This window comes from Drosophila suzukii, chromosome 3 (assembly GCF_043229965.1).
Source record: "Drosophila suzukii chromosome 3, CBGP_Dsuzu_IsoJpt1.0, whole genome shotgun sequence".
Classification (NCBI taxonomy): Eukaryota; Metazoa; Arthropoda; class Insecta; order Diptera; family Drosophilidae; genus Drosophila; species Drosophila suzukii.
The window spans coordinates 15,617,629-15,639,149 of record NC_092082.1 but is presented as its reverse complement, the minus strand read 5'-3'; the positions used below and the strand labels follow the sequence as shown (position 1 = coordinate 15,639,149).

The 21,521-nt window shown below is 42.5% G+C and overlaps 2 protein-coding genes across 20 annotated transcripts in view; both read left to right on the top strand.

Annotated features, from left to right (window-relative positions):
• Positions 1-21,521, top strand: part of LOC108006836 (ankyrin-3) — a 70,713-nt gene that overhangs the window by 17,886 nt on the left and 31,306 nt on the right. For 11 of the 19 annotated variants that reach the window (XM_036815525.3, XM_036815520.3, XM_065864327.2 and 8 more), the window contains 5 exons: positions 1,237-1,396; positions 1,460-2,298; positions 2,446-4,893; positions 4,962-5,060; positions 5,123-5,203. In XM_036815525.3, coding sequence (XP_036671420.3) covers positions 1,237-1,396; positions 1,460-2,298; positions 2,446-4,893; positions 4,962-5,060; positions 5,123-5,203 — 3,627 coding nt within the window. Of the gene's footprint in view, positions 1-1,236; positions 1,397-1,459; positions 2,299-2,433; positions 4,894-4,961; positions 5,061-5,122; positions 5,204-21,521 lie in introns of all 19 variants that reach the window. The other 8 variants (XM_065864326.2, XM_065864333.2, XM_065864331.2 and 5 more) reach the window with 1 other exon arrangement.
• Positions 8,005-21,521, top strand: part of LOC136116844 (titin-like) — a 33,583-nt gene continuing 20,066 nt past the window's right edge. Inside the window, exon 1 of the mRNA XM_070996501.1 lies at positions 8,005-21,024. Within this exon, the coding sequence (XP_070852602.1) occupies positions 8,005-21,024 (13,020 nt within the window). The remainder of the gene's footprint in view (positions 21,025-21,521) is intronic.

The following is a 21,521-nucleotide window of genomic DNA, read 5'->3' as shown; positions in this document are numbered from 1 at the left end:
AAGCAAGGCCAAGATTGTGCCAGATTACCTTGATTTGTTTAGTTGTTCAGTTACCGATTCGAATCTAATTCTTATTCCATACTTACGTATCATACTTGTTAAGGCTCTAACGCTTTAAGTTTAATTTTTAATTAACGTTTTCGGTTGGAATGCCGTGCACCTGATTGTAGTTTGTTTATCTGTTGTTTAATGAGCGTTAAATCTTTGAGTTGATTGCTATTATTTCGTTTAAAACAAAGCAGAACTATTATCTATATCTATTGCTTTTCCAAAAAAAGTAAACCAAATATGAATGATCAATTTAGAATTTCGACTGTTTGTGGCACCAAAGAGAACTATTCTGAAACCGAATAAATGTCAACAATTGAGGAAAACTAAAGTCAAGCGAATGCTGTGGCAAGCTCAATAATATCATATTACAAACAGTGTTTGATAATGTACCATACAAATATAAACATATAAATTTATCAACAAGTTGACGATTCTTTTATACATTCCTGTTCAATTATGTTTAGGTTCCTATTATTAGTTTCTTTGTTTCTTGGTTCTGTTTTGTTGGGACTTTTGTTGATTTGAACACATTTACAACAAGAAACACGTGACACGCTCACTTATTTTCCATTCAAGATAAACCAAAAATTTGTTTTTCCAAAATATTAAGCATGTTGTTTCGAAACGGCTTCAAAGTAAGCGTGACAAGTACCCTAGTACTTGTACCTCTGTAAATGCTACAGCCCTACCAAAATAACCAAATATATGCTTGAAATCAAAGTGCCTCATCAACTCACACACACAACCCACAATACACACCACTTTTAACATTCAACAGACCCCATCTACATCCTCACATTCATGCCATGCCATAGATTACAAAAAGATACTAAATATTTCTAATACTTATCGCTAAATACGATTTTAATACTATACCATAAACTGTATACAATAATACTTTTCAATACTACTCCTATTCCATCTAATTGCTTTGTAATTAACACACACAATCGTAATTCTCTCTGAACAAGTTTTTGTGTTGAGTTTATGGTTTCGTTTGTGAAATTAGTTCAACAATTTTGGAATTCAATTCAATACTTATCTGCTAATGAGACAACAGTAGAGATTTTCAAGAGTTTTTACATACATATATGTAGTCTATGCGTAAACCCGAATGTCCGAGACATGAGACCCGCAATTGAACGTTTCTGTTTTCCGTCTTCCATCTGACTAATCCATCGCTAGGCGGACCGTCCCGAGCTCAATGGGAGGATGTCACCGGTTCCACGCCCTTGACATTTGTCAACGACTGTGTCTCCTTTACGACCACTGTGTCAGCTCGATTTTGGCTGATGGATTGCCGCAATATCTCGGATGCCACCAAAATGGCCACCGAGCTGTACAAGTGAGTGGTTTTCTATCTATTTTTTTAAGCTCCTTATTAAATTGTATTGTTTTCTGAATCCAGGGAAGTTATTCATGTACCGTTCATTGCCAAGTTTGTGGTGTTCGCCAAGAAGATCGAACCCTTTGAGGCAAGACTACGAGTCTTCTGCATGACCGACGATCGTGAGGATAAAACCCTGGAGAAACATGAGCTCTACACAGAAGTGGCCAAGAGCCGTGATGTTGAGGTGCTCGAGGGTAAGCCTCAGTACATCGAGATGGCCGGAAACTTGGTGCCCGTGACCAAATCGGGCGACCAGCTGCAGTTGCAGTTCAAGGCCTTCCGCGAGAACCGACTGCCCTTCACAGTTCGGGTTAAGGATCAGCATGCTGACATAGTTGGTCGCACCTTGTTCATGAAAGAACCGAAGGTAGCCAAGGGTGAGCCTCCACAACAGCCCATCTGCATCCTAAACATCGTACTTCCGGAGGCCGTTATACCCGACTCCACTACCGCCTTCTCGGACCGAGTCACCTCTGCATACAGGACCTCGATGTTCAGTTTGAGCAAGCATCAAAATGACCATTACATTGGCGACATTCGCATAGTTGATCTGTCCAACCTGTTGGGTAAGGATTGGATTCAGCTGGCCCCGGAGATTGGCATCAATGCAGAGGAAATTGACGAGATCATTAACCAAAACACCGATAGCATTGCCAGGCAGGCACAGAGCATGATCCGCCTCTATAAGGACAAACCCAACTACGATATCCTTTTGTTGGAAACGGCTCTCAAAAACATTGGACGGGACGACATTATGAAGAAGTGCAAAAGTGGACGACTATCCCATTCGCGCGAGTTCGATGAAACGGACATCATGAAAAACTCGGAGTCCGTAGAGGAGCTGGTTCGCAGAGAAAGTAAGTAAAATTTGCAGAACCACTTACAATGCAATCTTGCCAGTCAGTTATGAAGATCTAACTAGGTTTTGGATCTCTATAACCATAAACGGCTAACTCATTTTGAACATCTTCCCATTGAATAACCCTTTTAAGCTCTCCCCTCAGGCAAGCGAATCCAGCAAATCAACGAACGCGAGGAAGTCAAGTACTCTGCCGAGGAGAAGGAAGTCGAGGAATCCGAGTCCGATGAGGAAGCTGCCAAGCGAACGGTTGCCGAACGGCGTGAGAAGATTGTCAAGCGTCTGTCAGTGGAGCGATCCATTCCTGCCTCAACCCAGAAGAGAGAGATCACCCGCGAAATAACCGAAATCAAGCGGAAAAGTCTTATCGAGGACAAAAAGGCACACCACGAATCCGAGATACTGATGCAATTGCCTGCAGATAATGTTATCATCAAGACAACCACTGTACCCGAACAAGTTATCAAGATGAAGATGGGCAAGATGGACTCAACCGAAGTGAGCAAGAGCGAGTTCGACAAGGAACTGACGCACAAGTTTAAGACATCCGGGCGCAGCTCAGAGGAGGAAGACCAGCCATCATCCCCAGATCAGACTGACAAGATTGTGCAGGACATCAGTGCCGCCGAGAAGAAGGAAAAGGATGGCGTGACCTTCAGTCGGGTGACGACGATTACCCGTCAAGAAGCCCGTGATATCACCGAGGACTTCCTGGAGTTCGAGAAACGCAGCCAACTTCCAGTAACTTCCACCACCGCAACAGTTCACGAGAAGTTCGTGGAGGAGATTAAAGAGAAGACCAGCCCTCTGGCCTCAGTACCACAGGAAACCGTCAAAGAGGTCCAGCAAGTCATAAGCGAGGTGACTGAAATTGCTAGCAAGAAGGTTGAGAACATTATTAGCTCCTTTGAAAGTACCAAACCTGCGGAGGCTACTGCTATCCTGCCAACTCAGTCTACTGTCGAATCATCAAAGGTCAGCGAGACCATTAAAAACCTGGAGGAGGCCAAGACCGTGACTCAGGAGCAAGTGAAGCATGTCCAAGTCATCGAGAGCTCAAGTATTGAGGAAACAATTGCGGAATTCGAAGCCAAAAAGGTTAAATACGACTTCCATGGCGGCGAGCCCAAAACCCAGATCCCGAAGTTCACTCGTAAGCCCAGCGATGACTCAATGAAGCCCACAGCAGCGCCACGTGCTACAGTTGAGGCCGAGATTGATTCAGTCATAGAGGCTAAGTCCGAGAAACCAATCTCAAAAATTCCAGTAAAGACAATTACTACCGAAGCTCAGAAGGTTGGCGAAGCGGATGCACGAAAGATCACTCAAGACTTCTTGCAGGGCGAGAAACTAGCTGCCGAGCCCAAGGCAACTCCAGCTGCCAGCAAGATTCCCAAGGTGGAGCCAAGAAAATCAGTGGAGAAGCAGGTCGACCGGGAGTCAAAGATCCTGGATGATGTTGTGGCCTCTACGGCTACCATTATGACCGCAGGTCTGGGGGACGAAAAGCTCAAGGAGAAACCCATCGAACAGTCTGAGATTATCGCCAAGGCCGAGACTGTCACCGAAAAGGTAACCGAGCTGCTTGACACATTCCACAAGATCGAGGAGAAGGTTGTAAAGTCTGAGAAGACCTCGGAAGTTTCGAGCAAAGTGGAGGACTTAGTCAAGGTCGAAGACAAACCGCTAGCCCAGGTTCAACCCAAAGAGGATAAGGTGGCTGAAAAGGTGGCCGAGGTCGTTGAAACATTCCACAAGATCGAGGAGCAGATCACTACCGCCGAAGCTCGCAAGCTTACCCACGATTTCCTTAGCATGGAACAGCAATCCCAACTGCCGAGCATTCCACAAGCCCTTGAGAAACTCATAGAATCCAGTCTCACATCCACGAGTGCATCGGAACCGGAATCAATCATTACAGTGAAAGCTTCACCGCCAGCCAGTAAGATACCAGTGGTGGAGCCCAGAAAGTCCCTTATCGAGGAAACTCCAAAGCCTTTGATCCAACCTGAGCCTGTGAAGGCGACTGAAAAGAAACCTCTGAATGAGCGACAGCTTACCGCTGATTTCTTAAGCATGGAGCAGCAAACGCAACTGTTTTCCGAGCCTGCCAAAACGCTAGTCGAGGAGGTGACGAAGGCCGCCGAGCAAATTGTGGAGCCGCCCAAGCAGCAAAAGCCACTTAATGAACGTCAGCTTACAGAGGATTTCCTGATCATGGAACAGCAGACACAACTGCCGTCAAAGGTCATCAGCAGTGAAGCCAAGACCACAGATAAACTTATCGATGGCATTGAGTCAGCGGCTCCAGTAGGGGATAATGCATCACCATTCCACACTCCAAAGGTGACTACCAGTGTGGTGACCCAGGAGCCACAGCATCTGGCGACTGAATATGATAGTGACACCTTTGGCAAGCGGGCCACCGTTCCACTGAGAGAGTCTATCAAAGAGGAGGGGCTAACTGCTCCAATATCCGTTGAGCCAAGAAAGTCACTGACCGATGCCGAGTTCTGCAAGTCGGTTGGTGAAACTATTACCAAGAAGATGAGCGTGGGAGTGATTGAAATATCCGATGAGCTCAAGAAAATGGGTAAGCTACCCAAAACCTATGACCACATTGTCTTACCTTACCTTACTTTTAATTTCACACTTCTTCAGAGAGCGAAATCCCGCACTCCCAGACTCCACCACCCACCCCAAGTGACACAAAAACCGATAAGCAGAACGAGGAGCCAGAACTGATCAGCTTAGAACGCGGTAAGTTGTTATACTAAAAATTTATCATAAATCTATTGAACATACAAGCCATTTAAACACAGATTACCTGGCTGATACGGTGACCACTCTGCACACAACCACAGAGTCGACCCTTGAACGCGTCTCTGCCATTACCAAAATTGGTAAGTGCGAATCCTGAAATGGGTGGCTGCCTCTATGCTCAATTTCTATGCAATTTGTAATTGTTATGTAAACTTACTTTATATATTTTCCTATTTTTGCCTTTTTCGGTAAAAGAATATAAATCTGTAACCTTATTTTTGTACACCCCTTCTTTTAACTTGAATATTTTCAGTTGTTTTTTGCCACAATCCGTAGTGTTTCTTGAACTGTCTTTCAGTCTTAACCCATTCCGTTACTCCCACTATTCTATTTTCCTCAACATTTCGTCTTTATTTAAGTCTAAAGGCTTTTTGTATGCAAAGTACCATTCAACCATTAAACGATTGCGATCTAAGAACTATTAGTTAGCTAACTGTATTTATAAAAACGAACGGCAAACTGCTACTGTGTGTATCTTAATCAAAAAAGTCTGTAAGTGCGGCAGCAAACGTGCCATAAATCGAAAGTAACAGGGGATTTCCCAATCCTCAGATAACAAACGCCAAACTGAAGCGCATTGAATGAATACGACCACGAAATCACGCATATATTCACTTGTACCGAAGCGAATGTCGCTAAGTTTCCAGATAATCTAATTACGTTAACACTGACGAAAGGTCGTAGAAACATGGCTAATTGTCTGTCTGGCGCCGTTCTGCGCAGTGTATGCATAACATTCGGAGGTGTCAATGTCAGTGGGCCAGCCAATCGATAGATCGAACCTCCAATCGATTTTGCGTTACTAACTTTAACTTGTTCTCGAAACGCTCTCCGCTCGCATATACTTTCTTGTTGACCGGAGAAAGCCTATTAGCCCGTTAGCCCCCAGAAGATATGCACAGTTAATAGCATTTCCCGGGGGCTCTTTATATAATTTACGGCTTTTCAATCCACCGCAGGGTGGTGAAAAACCCGACCCCTCCGCAGTTATGTCATAGGGCCAGGGGGCAAGAAGCTAGCGAAAGCCGAGCGGTGGCATATACCTAATTTAATTTGCTTCTGGCATTCTTGCAGTACAGCAATAGCCGCACTTTTCGGGCAGATTTAGTCACGAATTTGAATTTCCCAAGTACGCGCGACTCGGAATTTAGACAGAGCCACGTCTCTTCGGCCAAAGTAGCGACTACTAGTTTATCTGTGTTATTTTGTGTTGCAAAGAAATTATTCAGGAACAGGAGGAGTAACTTTTCGGAAGCACCTAAGTGTTGATTTGTGATTGTGGTTCATTCAATGCGCAACGGAATAAACTATTTAAAATAAACTTAACCAAACACTAAAGTAACTTTAAGTCTATTGTATTTTAATGGTAAGTTCTCATGTATAAAAACCATCAATTTGAAAAGTTGCCACAGTTTTAGGACCTATGTTTATACATCTATGATGGGTATCGTTTTCTGATAGGTCTCTCTCATTGTTGTCCTCTCAACTCTCATGGTATACCAATTACGTTTGCAATTTTAAACAAATATTTAAGCAATTGAGTTTATGTTTTTCATTGAACTACTGCAAGCTACAATTTAAATAATTCGATTTGTGTTAACCTATGTAATTACCTTGTTTACTATACTCGTACTCAATCGGCCTATAGATGTGATCTATGGATAAGCCAACGCATATAATCTACAATACTACTTATATTAACATTCGTTTAGCAATTACTAAGATTTTTTTCATTAAGATAAACACTTTTGGCATACTTTTGGATTTCCGAAATTGAACAAAACCAATTTGAAACCTCACCCATATTGGGATCAGCAAGGAGCTGGGCGACCACCAGCCGTCTTTCGATCTCCATATGAAATTCAATGATTCATCGAAGAACACTCCAATGAACAACCATGGCCTTCAGTTTGCAATGTTTATGTTTGATTTGTTTTTCGCAAATAATTATGTGTTCTGTTGCTTTTCGTAACTTTATCAATCCTTAACGAAAAAGCATATTCTTACTATATATATTAGCATAATAGTGTACTATAACTGAATGTTAAGTCGATCCACATCCAGATCTCACTGTAGCATCTCTATATAGTATATAGCATATCAAAATCGTATTCGTACTATTTGTCATTATTTGCGAATTTACAACCAACAGCCACAATTATATTAGCCTCACTGTATAATCAATAAATGATTTGTTTGCACCCAGACCCACCAGCCCAGCGTGCTTTTTAATGTAATTGGTTGCTTATAGATCACGTTAAATGTCGTACGAGTATGTGACATATGATGTCGTGGTTTGTTCTTAAACTTGCAATACTAGCTTATTTTCCCTTTTGATTTCAATATCAACATAAACATTGCTTAAGTATTTGCGAAACAAAAATATGCAAACGTAATCAGCTCAGCTCATGAATTTTACTCGAAGCATTAAGTTTTGTGCAGCATCCAAGCAAGCAGAAACGGGCCAATAATCCACGACCTCATATGCAGCATCTGTATGTATCTGAATGAAGCTCAGTTTTTCCTATCCCAAGTTCATGTTGGGTCGGTTTAGCTAAGCTCCATCTGGCATCTGTTAAATGCGAAACAGATATTTTGATTTCGCTTCTCAACTAAATACTACAAAGTAAGCATTAAGTGCATGTTTGTGCCTGCTGCTGGGTTTTTGGCGTAAAGCTTGTAGAAAGAATATATGCATATGTATGTACCGACCTGTAAGTACGTATGTATGTAAGTTGGCAGCTCAATTGCACTGTGTACATAGACTAACCCACCATAAAGAGCCTATGGTATGATTTTAAATTGGTGTTAACTGTGTTTATATTGCCATGTTTTCTACTCCACTCTACTTCTAACCAAACCCTCTTTTGCCATCCCCGGAATGCCTCAAACAGAGCACTTCAGTGTTCATAATGTAAAAACCGAAACCTTTACAAGAACAGATGAACCTGATAAGCTGCTTCACAGTGTGGTAGCTCTCCCCGATATTCCAAAATTGTACTCACAAGACACTACCTCATTTACAGAAATGAGTACAAGTAGTCAAACCCCGAAGATGACAACAACGACGACCCTGACAGCACAAATAGATCGCACCAAAGTAGACTTGACTATTCCAGAGAAAGATCAGCTGAAGAAGGAGCTAAAGGATCAGCCCGCAGTAGAAGTAGATGCAGAAGCAGAGAAAACTGCCAGTGATAGGGAGTACTTAGAGCAAATAATGGGCTGTGGTGATGTCAGACGCAAGATAATGCGTTTGGAAAGCAGTGGCAGCACAGAATCATTGGATTCAATTGGCAAGCAAACCGCTGTCACTCCCAAATACATAGGTGATAATGTGCCAGTGGTGCGAGAGGTGGTGCAGAGCATTGAGGATAAGATCTGCGGTACAGTGGTGTCGGCTATTCCATTTACAGTGCAGAAACGGCAGCCTCATGAAGATGATAAAGAACCAGATGTAGTAGAGCTAGAAAGGCAAATACTTACGCCAGCTGATTTGGCCCTGGAAAAGTTGACCAGGTGTGAGCCGCCCGCTGAGGTGGTAAAGATTTCACCTATAGAGGCCATGGCTATTGGCCTTAAAGAGATTGATGAAGAAGTTTGTGAAAAAGTTTGTGAGAAGCGCAAGTCCTTTGTGGTAGCTGAAGACTTATGTGAAACGGAAAAGACTTTAACAGAACAGGTAATAGATTTAAATAGGGAAGTAGAACAGGTACCTGCAAAGATTTTAACTGAAGCTGTTGAGGAGCACTTAGACTTAGAAGATACGGATGTCATAGAAGTTTTACCAAAGGTTAGGGAAGTCGTGCAGGACATTGAACGGAGATACCCCACTGCGAGTCTAGAGGCAAAGCCTTTTAGTCCTCGAAAACGATCGACCCAAGACCGTAAAGCTGATGTTTCGTCCATAGACCAGCAGATTTTAAGCGAAGCCGATTTGATTTTAGATGGTTTGGGCTCTAAGCGCATACCAGAGCAAAAAGTGCAAACGCCCGTTTTTTCCACGGAAAAGACGAGCACCAGTACTGAAAACCTGGAAGACGTGTGTGAAAAGAAGTGCTCAAAGCGCACAATCTCAGATATGGCAAAGGTCTTTGAAAGGCAAGGAGACGCAGAAATTTTACCAACAGTTGAAAATGTCAAGTCGACAACGGCCAAGTTCCTAGAGCATGAGTCCGTAGTATTCAATATAACGGAAAGTATTAAAGAGTTCGAAGCCAAGAGTATTTTACATGAAGGACTAACGGAGATTGCAGAAAGTCAAATAAGGTTTTTAACAGAATGTGATAAACAAGAATTTCCATTAGAATCTATAAGGGATACTAAACTCGTAGAATTTCCAAAAATTGCACACACCCTTGAACGATTACATTCCATTTCCAAATCTGACGTTCAGGATACAAAGGAGTTTGTCCACGTAGCTAGTGAGCATGAAGCGAAAATGGATAAACTCGTTTACCAGAGTGAACAACTAATAGCACAAAAAGGTAACCAAAACCTAGAAATGGATGTTAATGTCAAGTTTCCAACACACGAAATACCAGACGAGCTTCAGAAGCACCAGTACTTGGCCACCATTAACTCTGAACTGGCAACAATGACTGACTACACGCAGGATAAGTTTCCATCTGATGTGAAAACCTATTTAAATAACCAACTAATTGAAAGTGATAGTGACGAAGAGCTGGACAATCTAAAAACAATAAACAAACTAAAACATTTGTCGAAAATTGAGCAAGTATCTATTGTAGACTCATCTAGGATAGTCGACACTACTCATAATAAAAAAATAACCAGGTTTCCGACAGCAAGCGTTATACCCAGTGACTCTTATGGCAAATGCAAGTCAAATGAGTCCGTAATAACTAATACAAAAGAATATTCCAAAATTGAAGGTGGGGAACAGCTTGACATTTCTAAACCTCAAAACAAGAATGTTACACAGCCAACAGCTAGGGGAACTCCTTTTATCAGTGATGTGGATAAATCTCCTCTTCAATCTGATGAAAAACAAAAGTTTCCTGAGGAAAAAGACGAAAAGGTTCCAACTAATCTAGAAGACAAGCCCAACTTACCAATTGAATCAGTAAAGCCTAGTCCAAAAGAGTATTCGGACGATGAAAGTGATGAAGAGGTCACAATTCCTAGGCCTCAAGACAAGCCTGTTATCCAGCCAACTCCTTCGATAACTCCTTTAATCAGTGGAGCAGATAAATCACCTCTTCAACCCGATGACAAACCAAAGTCTCTTGAGCAAAAAGACGAAAAGGTCCCAACTAATCTAGAAGACAGGCCCAAATCACCGATTGAATCAGTAAAGCCTAGTCCAAAAGAGTATTCTGACGATGAAAGTGAAGAAGAGTTCACAATTCCTAGGCCCCAAGACAAACCTGTTAGTGAACCAACTCCGTCGGTAACTCCTTTCACTAGCGCTTCAGATAAAATCCTTCTTAAAGATGACCTAAAGCCCAAGGAAGTTACCACATTCAAGGCCGAAGAAACCTTAACCACAATTCAATCCAGCATTAAATCCGCAAGCACTATTGTTGAATCGGTAGACAGCAAGATCAGCAAACCTTTAGATCCTTTTGCATTCTTGAAAGATGATAAGATCCCAACTTCATTAGGTGACAGGCCCAAGTCCCCCATTGAGACAGTTAAGACTATTCAAAAAGAGTATTCGGACGATGAATGTAACGAAGAGTTCGGAATACCTAGGCCCCAAGACAAACCTGTTAGTAAACCAACTCCTTCGGTAACTCCTTCCACTAGCGCTTCAGATAAAATCCTTGTTGAAGATGACATAAGGCCCAAGGAAGTTACCACTTTCAAGGCCGAAGAAACTTTAACCACAATTCAATCCAGCATTAAGTCCGCAAGCACTGTTGTTGAATCGGTAGGCAGCAAGATCAGCAAACCTTTAGATACTTTTGCAATCTTGAAAGATGATAAGATCCCAACTTCATTAGTAGACAAGCCCAAGTCTCCCATTGAGACAGTTAAGACCACTCCAAAAGAGTATTCGGACGATGAAAGTGACGAAGAGTTCGGAATTCCTAGGCCCCAAGACAAGCCTGTTACTCAGCCAACTCCTTCGATAGCTCCGTTAATCAGTGGGGCAGATAAATCACCTCTTCAACCCGATGACAAACCAAAGTCTCTTGAGCAAGAAGACGAAAAGGTCCCAACTAATCTAGAAGACAAGCCCAAATCACCGATTCAACCGGTAAAGCCTAGTCCAAAAGAGTATTCTGTCGATGAAAGTGATGAAGAGTTCACAATTCCTAGGCCCCAAGACAAACCTGTTAGTGAACCAACTCCGTCGGTAATTCCTTTCACTAGCGCTTCAGATAAAATCCTTCTTAAAGATGACCTAAACCGCAAGGAAGTTACCACTTTCAAGGCCGACGATACTTTAACCACAATTCAATCCAGCATTAAGTCCGCAAGCACTGTTGTTGAATCGGTAGGCAGCAAGATCAGCAAACCTTTAGATACTTTTGCAATCTTGAAAGATGATAAGATCCCAACTTCATTAGTAGGCAAGCCCAAGTCTCCCATTGAGACAGTTAAGACCACTCCAAAAGAGTATTCGGACGATGAAAGTGACGAAGAGTTCGGAATTCCTAGGCCCCAAGACAAGCCTGTTACTCAGCCAACTCCTTCGATAGCTCCGTTAATCAGTGGGGCAGATAAATCACCTCTTCAACCCGATGACAAACCAAAGTCTCTTGAGCAAGAAGACGAAAAGGTCCCAACTAATCTAGAACACAAGCCCAAATCACCGATTGAATCTGGAAAGCCTAGTCCAAAAGAGTATTCTGACGATGAAAGTGATGAAGAGTTCACAATTCCAAGACCCCAATACAAACCTGTTAGTGAACCAACTCAGTCGGTAACTCCTTTCACTAGCGCTTCAGATAAAATCCTTCTTAAAGATGAACTAAAGCCCAAGGAAGTTACCACTTTCAAGGCCGAAGAAACTTTAACCACAATTCAATTCAGCATTAAGTCCGCAAGCACTATTGTTGAATCAGTAGACAGCAAGATCAGCAAACCTTTAGATCCTTTTGCAATCTTGAAAGATGATAAGATCCCAACTTCATTAGGAGACAAGCCCAAGTCCCCCATTGAGACAGTTAAGACCATTCCAAAAGAGTATTCGGACGATGAAAGTGACGAAGAGTTCGGAATTCCTAGGCCCCAAGACAAGCCTGTTACCCAGCCAACTTCTTCGATAGCTTCGTTAATCAGTGTGGAAGATAAATCACCTCTTCAACCCGACGACAAACCAAAGACTCTTGAGCAAAAAGACGAAAAGGTCCCAACTAATCTAGAAGACAAGCCCAAATCACCGATTCAACCGGTAAAGCCTAGTCCAAAAGAGTATTCTGTCGATGAAAGTGATGAAGGAATCACAATTCCTAGGCCCCAAGACAAACCTGTTAGTGAACAAACTCCTTCAATAACTCCTTTCACTAGCGCTTCAGATAAAATCCTTCTTAAAGATGACCTAAAGCCCAAGGAAGTTACCACTTTCAAGGCCGAAGAAACTTTAACCACAATTCAATCCAGCATTAAGTCCGCAAGCACTTTTGTTGAATCGGTAGACAGCAAGATCAGCAAACCTTTAGATCCTTTTGCAATCTTGAAAGATGATAAGATCCCAACTTCATTAGGAGACAAGACCAAGTCCCCCATCGAGACAGTTAAGACCATTCCAAAAGAGTATTCGGACGATGAAAGTGACGAAGAGTTCGGAATTCCTAGGCCCCAAGACAAGCCTGTTACCCAGCCAACTTCTTCGATAGCTTCGTTAATCAGTGTGGAAGATAAATCAGCTCTTCAACCCGATGACAAGCCCAAATCATCGATTCAACCGGTAAAGCCTAGTCCAAAACAGAATTCTGTCGATGACAGTGATGAAAAGTTCACAATTCCTAGGCCCCAAGACAAACCTGTTAGTGAACCAACTCCTTCGGTAACTCCTTTCACTAGCGCTTCAGATAAAATCCTTCTTATAGATGAACTAAAGCCCAAGGAAGTTACCACTTTCAAGGCCGAAGAAACTTTAAACACAATTCAATCCAGCATTAAGTCCGCAAGCACTATTGTTGAATCGGTAAACAGCAAGATCAGCAAACCTTTAGATCCTTTTGCAATCTTGAAAGATGATAAGATCCCAACTTCATTAGGAGACAAGCCAAAGTCCCCCATTGAGACACTTAAGACCATTCCAAAAGAGTATTCGGACGATGAAAGTGACAAAGAGTTCGGAATTCCTAGGCCCCAAGACAAACCTGTTAGTGAAACAACTCCGTCGGTAACTCCTTTCACTAGCGCTTCAGATAAAATCCTTCTTAAAGATGACCTAAAGCCCAAGGAAGTTACCACTTTCAAGGCCGAAGAAACTTTAACCACAATTCAATCCAGCATTAAGTCCGCAAGCACTGTTGTTGAATCGGTAGACAGCAAGATCAGCAAACCTTTAGATCCTTTTGCAATCTTGAAAGATGATAAGATCCCAACTTCATTAGGAGTCAAGCCCAAGTCCCCCATTGAGAAAGTTAAGACCATTCCAAAAGAGTATTCGGACGATGAAAGTGACGAAGAGTTCGGAATTCCTAGGCCCCAAGACAAGCCTGTTACCCAGCCAACTCCTTCGATAGCTCCTTTAATCAGTGTGGAAGACAAATCACCTCTTCAACCCGATGACAAACCAAAGACTATTGAGCAAAAAGACGAAAAGGTCCCAGCTAATGTAGAAGACAAGCCCAAATCACCGATTGAATCAGTAAAGCCTGACGAAGAGTTCGGAATTCCTAGGCCCCAAGACAAGCCTGTTAGTGAAACAACTCCGTCGGTAACTCCTTTCACTAGCGCTTCAGATAAAATCCTTCTTAAAGATGACCTAAAGCCCAAGGAAGTTACCACTTTCAAGGCCGAAGAAACTTTAACCACAATTCAATCCAGCATTAAGTCCGCAAGCACTGTTGTTGAATCGGTAGACAGCAAGATCAGCAAACCTTTAGATCCTTTTGCAATCTTGAAAGATAATAAGATCCCAACTTCATTAGGAGACAAGCCCAAGTCTCCCATTGAGACAGTTAAGACAATTCAAAAAGAGTATTCGGACGATGAAAGTGACGAAGACTTCGGAATTTCTAGGCCCCAAGACAAGCCTGTTACTCAGCCAACTACTTCGATAGCTCCGTTAATCAGTGGGGCAGATAAAGCACCTCTTCAACCCGATGACAAACCAAAGACTCTTGAGCAAAAAGACGAAAAGGTCCCAACTAATCTAGAAGACAAGCCCAAATCACCGATTCAACCGGTAAAGCCTAGTCCAAAAGAGTATTCTGACGATGAAAGTGATGAAGAGTTCACAATTCCTAGGCCCCAAGACAAACCTGTTAGTGAAACAACTCCGTCGGTAACTCTTTTCACTAGCGCTTCAGATAAAATCCTTCTTAAAGATGACCTAAAGCCCAAGGAAGTTACCACTTTCAAGTCCGAAGAAACTTTAACCACAATTCAATCCAACATTAAGTCCGCAAGCACCATTGTTGAATCGGTAGACAGCAAGATCAGCAAACCTTTAGACCCTTTTACAATGTTGAAAGACGATAAGATCCCAACTTCATTAGATGACAAGCCCAAGACCCCCATTGAGACAGTTAACACCATTCCAAAAGAGTATTCGGACGATGAAAGTGACGAAGAGTTCGGAATTCCTAGGCCCCAAGACAAGCCTGTTACTCAGCCAACTACTTCGTTAGCTCCGTTAATCAGTGGGGCAGATAAAGCAACTCTTCAACCCGATGACAAACCAAAGACTCTTGAGCAAAAAGACGAAAAGGTCCCAACTAATCTAGAAGACAAGCCCAAATCACCGATTCAACCGGTAAAGCCTAGTCCAAAAGAGTATTCTGACGATGAAAGTGATGAAGAGTTCACAATTCCTAGGCCCCAAGACAAACCTGTTAGTGAACCAACTCCGTCGGTAACTCCTTTTACTAGCGCTTCAGATAAAGTCCTTCTTAAAGATGACCTAAAGCCCAAGGAAGTTACCACTTTCAAGGCCGAAGAAACTTTAACCACAATTCAATCCAGCATTAAGTCCGCAAGCACTGTTGTTGAATCGGTAGACAGCAAGATCAGCAAACCTTTAGATCCTTTTGCAATCTTGAAAGATGATAAGATCCCAACTTCATTAGGAGTCAAGCCCAAGTCCCCCATTGAGAAAGTTAAGACCATTCCAAAAGAGTATTCGGACGATGAAAGTGACGAAGAGTTCGGAATTCCTAGGCCCCAAGACAAGCCTGTTACTCAGCCAACTACTTCGTTAGCTCCGTTAATCAGTGGGGCAGATAAATCACCTCTTCAACCCGATGACAAACCAAAGACTCTTGAGCAAAAAGACGAAAAGGTCCCAACTAATCTAGAAGACAAGCCCAAATCACCGATTCAACCGGTAAAGCCTAGTCCAAAAGAGTATTCTGACGATGAAAGTGATGAAGAGTTCACAATTCCTAGGCCCCAAGACAAACCTGTTAGTGAACCAACTCCGTCGGTAACTCCTTTTACTAGCGCTTCAGATAAAATGTTTCTTAAAGATGACCTAAAGCCCAAGGAAGTTACCACTTTCAAGGCCGAAGAAACTTTAACCACAATTCAATCCAACATTAAGTCCGCAAGCACCATTGTTGAATCGGTAGACAGCAAGATCAGCAAACCTTTAGACCCTTTTACAATCTTGAAAGACGATAAGATCCCAACTTCATTAGATGACAAGCCCAAGACCCCCATTGAGACAGTTAAGACCATTCCAAAAGAGTATTCGGACGATGAAACTGACGAAGAGTTTGGAATTCCTAGGCCCCAAGACAAGCCTGTTACTCAGCCAATTACTTCGATAGCTCCGTTAATCAGTGGGGCAGATAAAGCACCTCTTCAACCCGATGACAAACCAAAGTCTCTTGAGCAAAAAGACGAAAAGGTCCCAACTAATCTAGAAGACAATCCGAAATCACCGATTCAAACGGTAAAGCCTAGTCCAAAAGAGTATTCTGATGATGAAAGTGATGAAGAAATCCCATTTCCTAGGCCCCAAGACAGTCCTGTTAGTGAACCAACTCCTTCGGTAACTCCTTTCACTAGCGCTTCAGATAAAATGTTTCTTAAAGATGACTTAAAGCCCAAGGAAGTTACCACTTTCAAGGCCGAAGAAACTTTAACCACAATTCAATCCAGCATTAAGTCCGCAAGCACTGTTGTTGAATCGGTAGACAGCAAGATCAACAAACCTTTAGATCCTTTTGCAATCTTGAAAGATGATAAGATCCCAACTTCATTAGGAGACAAGCCCAAGTCCCCCATTGAGACAGTTAAGACCATTCCAAAAGAGTATTCGGACGATGAAAGTGACGAAGAGTTCGGAATTTCTAGGCCCCAAGACAAGCCTGTTACCCAGCCAACTTCTTCGATAGCTTCGTTAATCAGTGTGGAAGAAAAATCACCTCTTCAACCCGATGACAAGCCCAAATCATCGATTCAACCGGTAAAGCCTAGTCCAAAACAGTATTTTATCGATGAAAGTGATGAAAAGTTCACAATTCCTAGGCCCCAAGACAAACTTGTTAGTAAACCAACTCCTTCGGTAACTCCTTTCACTAGCGCTTCAGATAAAATCCTTCTTAAAGATGAACTAAAGCCCAAGGAAGTTACCACTTTCAAGGCCGAAGAAACTTTAAACACAATTCAATCCAGCATTAAGTCCGCAAGCACTATTGTTGAATCGGTAAACAGCAAGATCAGCAAACCTTTAGATCCTTTTGCAATCTTGAAAGATGATAAGATCCCAACTTCATTAGGAGACAAGCCCAAGTCCCCCATTGAGACACTTAAGACCATTCCAAAAGAGTATTCGGACGATGAAAGTGACAAAGAGTTCGGAATTCCTAGGCCCCAAGACAAGCCTGTTACCCAGCCAACTCCTTCGATAGCTCCTTTAATCAGTGTGGAAGATAAATCACCTCTTCAACCCGGTGACAAGCCAAAGACTCTTGAGCAAAAAGACGAAAAGGTCCCTACTAATCTAGAAGACAAGCCCAAATCACCGATTCAACCGGTAAAGCCTAGTCCAAAAGAGTATTCTGTCGATGAAAGTGATGAAGAAATCCCAATTCCTAGGCCCCCAGACAAACCTGTTAGTGAACCAACTCCGTCGGTAACTCCTTTCACTAGCGCTTCAGATAAAATCCTTCTTAAAGATGACCTAAAGCCCAAGGAAGTTACCACTTTCAAGGCCGAAGAAACTTTAACCACAATTCAATCCAGCATTAAGTCCGCAAGCACTGTTGTTGAATCGGTAGACAGCAAGATCAGCAAACCTTTAGATCCTTTTGCAATCTTGAAAGATGATAAGATCCCAACTTTATTAGGAGTCAAGCCCAAGTCCCCCATTGAGAAAGTTAAGACCATTCCAAAAGAGAATTCGGACGATGAAAGTGACGAAGAGTTCGGAATTCCTAGGCCCCAAGACAAGCCTGTTACTCAGCCAACTACTTCGATAGCTCCGTTAATCAGTGGGGCAGATAAAGCACCTCTTCAACCCGATGACAAACCAAAGACTCTTGAGCAAAAAGACGAAAAGGTCCCAACTAATCTAGAAGACAAGCCCAAATCACCGATTCAATCGGTAAAGCCTAATCCAAAAGAGTATTCTGACGATGAAAGTGATGAAGAGTTCACAATTCCTAGGCCCCAAGACAAACCTGTTAGTGAACCAACTCCGTCGGTAACTCCTTTTACTAGCGCTTCAGATAAAATCCTTCTTAAAGATGACCTAAAGCCCAAGGAAGTTACCACTTTCAATGCCGAAGAAACTTTAACCACAATTCAATCCAGCATTAAGTCCGCAAGCACTATTTTTGAATCGGTAGACAGCAAGATCAGCAAACCTTTAGATCCTTTTGCAATCTTCAAAGATGATAAGATCCCAACTTCATTAGGAGACAAACCCAAGTCCCCCATTGAGACAGTTAAGACCATTCCAAAAGAGTATTCGGACGATGAAAGTGACGAAGAGTTCGGAATTCCTAGGCCCCAAGACAAGCCTGTTACCCAGCCAACTCCTTCGATAGCTCCTTTAATCAGTGTGGAAGACAAATCACCTCTTCAACCCGATGACAAACCAAAGACTATTGAGCAAAAAGACGAAAAGGTCCCAGCTAATGTAGAAGACAAGCCCAAATCACCGATTGAATCAGTAAAGCCTGACGAAGAGTTCGGAATTCCTAGGCCCCAAGACAAGCCTGTTACCCAGCCAACTCCTAAGATAGCTCCTTTAATCAGTGTGGAAGATAAATCACCTCTTCAACCCGATGACAAACCAAAGACTCTTGAGCAAAAAGATGAAAAGGTCCCAACTAATCTAGAAGACAAGCCCATATCACCGATTCAACCGGTAAAGCCTAGTCCAACACAGTATTCTGTCGATGAAAATGATGAAGAGTTCACAATTCCTAGGCCCCAAGACAATCCTGTTAGTGAACCAACTCCGTCGGTAACTCCTTTCACTAGCGCTTCAGATAAAATCCTTCTTAAAGATGACCTAAAAACCAAGGAAGTTACTACTTTCAAGGTCGAAGAACCTTTAACCACAATTCAATCCAGCGTTAAGTCCGCAAGCACCATTGTTGAATCGGTAGACAGCAAGATCAGCAAACCTTTAGATCCTTTTGCAATCTTGAAAGATGATAAGATCCCAACTTCATTAGATGACAAGCCCAAGTCCCCCTTTAAGACAGTTGAGACCATTCCAAAAGAGTATTCGGACGATGAAAGTGACGTAGAGTTCGGAATTCCTAGGCCCCAAGACAAGCCTGTTACTCAGCCAATTCCTTCGATAGCTTCGTTAATCAGTGGGGCAGATAAATCACCTCTTCAACCTGATGACAAACCAAAGTCTCTTGAGCAAGATGACGAAAAGGTCCCAGCTAATGTAGCAGACAAGCCCAAATCACCGATTGAATCATTAAAGCCTAGTCCAAAAGAGTATTCAGACGATGAAAGTGATGAAGAGTTCACAATTGCTAGGCCCCAAGACAAACCTGTTAGTGAACCAACTCCGACGGTAACTCCTTTTACTAGCGCTTCAGATAAAATCCTTCTTAACGATGACCTAAAGCCCAAGGAAGTTACCACTTTCAAGGCCGAAGAAACTTTAACCACAATTCAATCCAGCATTAAGTCCGCAAGCACTATTTTTGAATCGGTAGACAGCAAGATCAGCAAACCTTTAGATCCTTTTGCAATCTTGAAAGATGATAAGATCCCAACTTCATTAGGAGACAAGCCCAAGTCCCCCATTGAGACAGTTAAGACCATTCCAAAAGAGTATTCGGACGATGAAAGTGACGAAGAGTTCGGAATTCCTAGGCCCCAATACAAGCCTGTTACCCAGCCAACTCCTTCGATAGCTCCTTTAATCAGTGTGGAAGACAAATCACCTCTTCAACCCGATGACAAACCAAAGACTATTGAGCAAAAAGACGAAAAGGTCCCAGCTAATGTAGAAGACAAGCCCAAATCACCGATTGAATCAGTAAAGCCTGACGAAGAGTTCGGAATTCCTAGGCCCCAAGACAAGCCTGTTACCCAGCCAACTCCTAAGATAGCTCCTTTAATCAGTGTGGAAGATAAATCACCTCTTCAACCCGATGACAAACCAAAGACTCTTGAGCAAAAAGATGAAAAGGTCCCAACTAATCTAGAAGACAAGCCCATATCACCGATTCAACCGGTAAAGCCTAGTCCAACACAGTATTCTGTCGATGAAAATGATGAAGAGTTCACAATTCCTAGGCCCCAAGACAAACCTGTTAGTGAACCAACTCCTTCGGTAACTCCTTTCACTAGCGCTTCAGATAAAATCCTTCTTAAAGATGACCTAAAGCCCAAGGAAGTTACTACTTTCAAGGCCGAAGAACCTTTAACCACAATTCAATCCAGCGTTAAGTCCGCAATCACTATTGTTGAATCGGTAGACAGCAAGATCAGCAAACCTTTAGATCCTTTTGCAATCTTGAAAGATGATAAGATCCCAACTTCATTAGATGACAAGCCCAAGTCCCCCTTTAAGACACTTAAGACCATTCCAAAAGAGTATTCGGACGATGAAAGTGACGAAGAGTTCGGAATTCCTAGGCCCCAAGACAAGCCTGTTACTCAGCCAATTCCTTCGATAGCTTCGTTAATCAGTGGGGCAGATAAATCACCTTTTCAACCTGATGACAAACCAAAGTCTCTTGAGCAAAAAGACGAAAAGGTCCCAACTAATGTAGAAGACAAGCCCAAATCACCGATTGAATCAGTAAAGCCTAGTCCAAAAGAGTATTCTGACGATGAAAGTGATGAAGAGCTCACAATTCCTAGGCCCCAAGACAAACCTGTTAGTGAACCAACTCCGTCGGTAACTCCTTTTACTAGCGCTTCAGATAAAATCCTTCTTAAAGATGACCTAAAGCCCAAGGAAGTTACCACTTTCAAGGCCGAAGAAACTTTAACCACAATTCAATCCAACATTAAGTCCGCAAGCACCATTGTTGAATCGGTAGACAGCAAGATCAGCAAACCTTTAGACCCTTTTACAATCTTGAAAGACGATAAGATCCCAACTTTATTAGCTGACAAGCCCAAGACCCCCATTGAGACAGTTAAGACCATTCCAAAAGAGTATTCGGACGATGAAAGTGACGAAGAATTTGGAATTCCTAGGCCCCAAGACAAGCCTGTTACTCAGCCAACTCCTTCGATAGCTCCGTTAATCAGTGGGGCAGATAAATCACCTCTTCAACCCGATGACAAACCAAAGTCTCTTGAGCAAGAAGACGAAAAGGTCCCAACTAATGTAGAAGACAAGCCCAAATCACCGATTCAACCGGTAAAGCCTAGTCCAAAACAGTATTCTGTCGATGAAAGTGATGAAGAGTTCACAATTCCTAGGCCCCAAGACAAACCTGTTAGTAAACCAACTCCTTTTACTAGCGCTTCAGATAAAATCCTTCTTAAAGATGACCTAAAGCCCAAGGAAGTTACCACTTTCAAGGCCGAAGAAACTTTAACCACAATTCAATCCAGCTTTAAGTCCGCAAGCACCATTGTTGAATCGGTAGACAGCAAGATCAGCAAACCTTTAGATCATTTTGCAATCTTGAAAGATGATAAGATCCCAACTTCATTAGATGACAAGCCCAAGTCCCCCATTGAGACAGTTAAGACCATTCCAAAAGAGTATTCGGACGATGAAAGTGAAGAAGAGTTCGGAATTCCTAGGCCCCAAGACAAGCCTGTTAGCCAGCCAACTCCTTCGATAGCTCCTTTAATCAGTCTGGA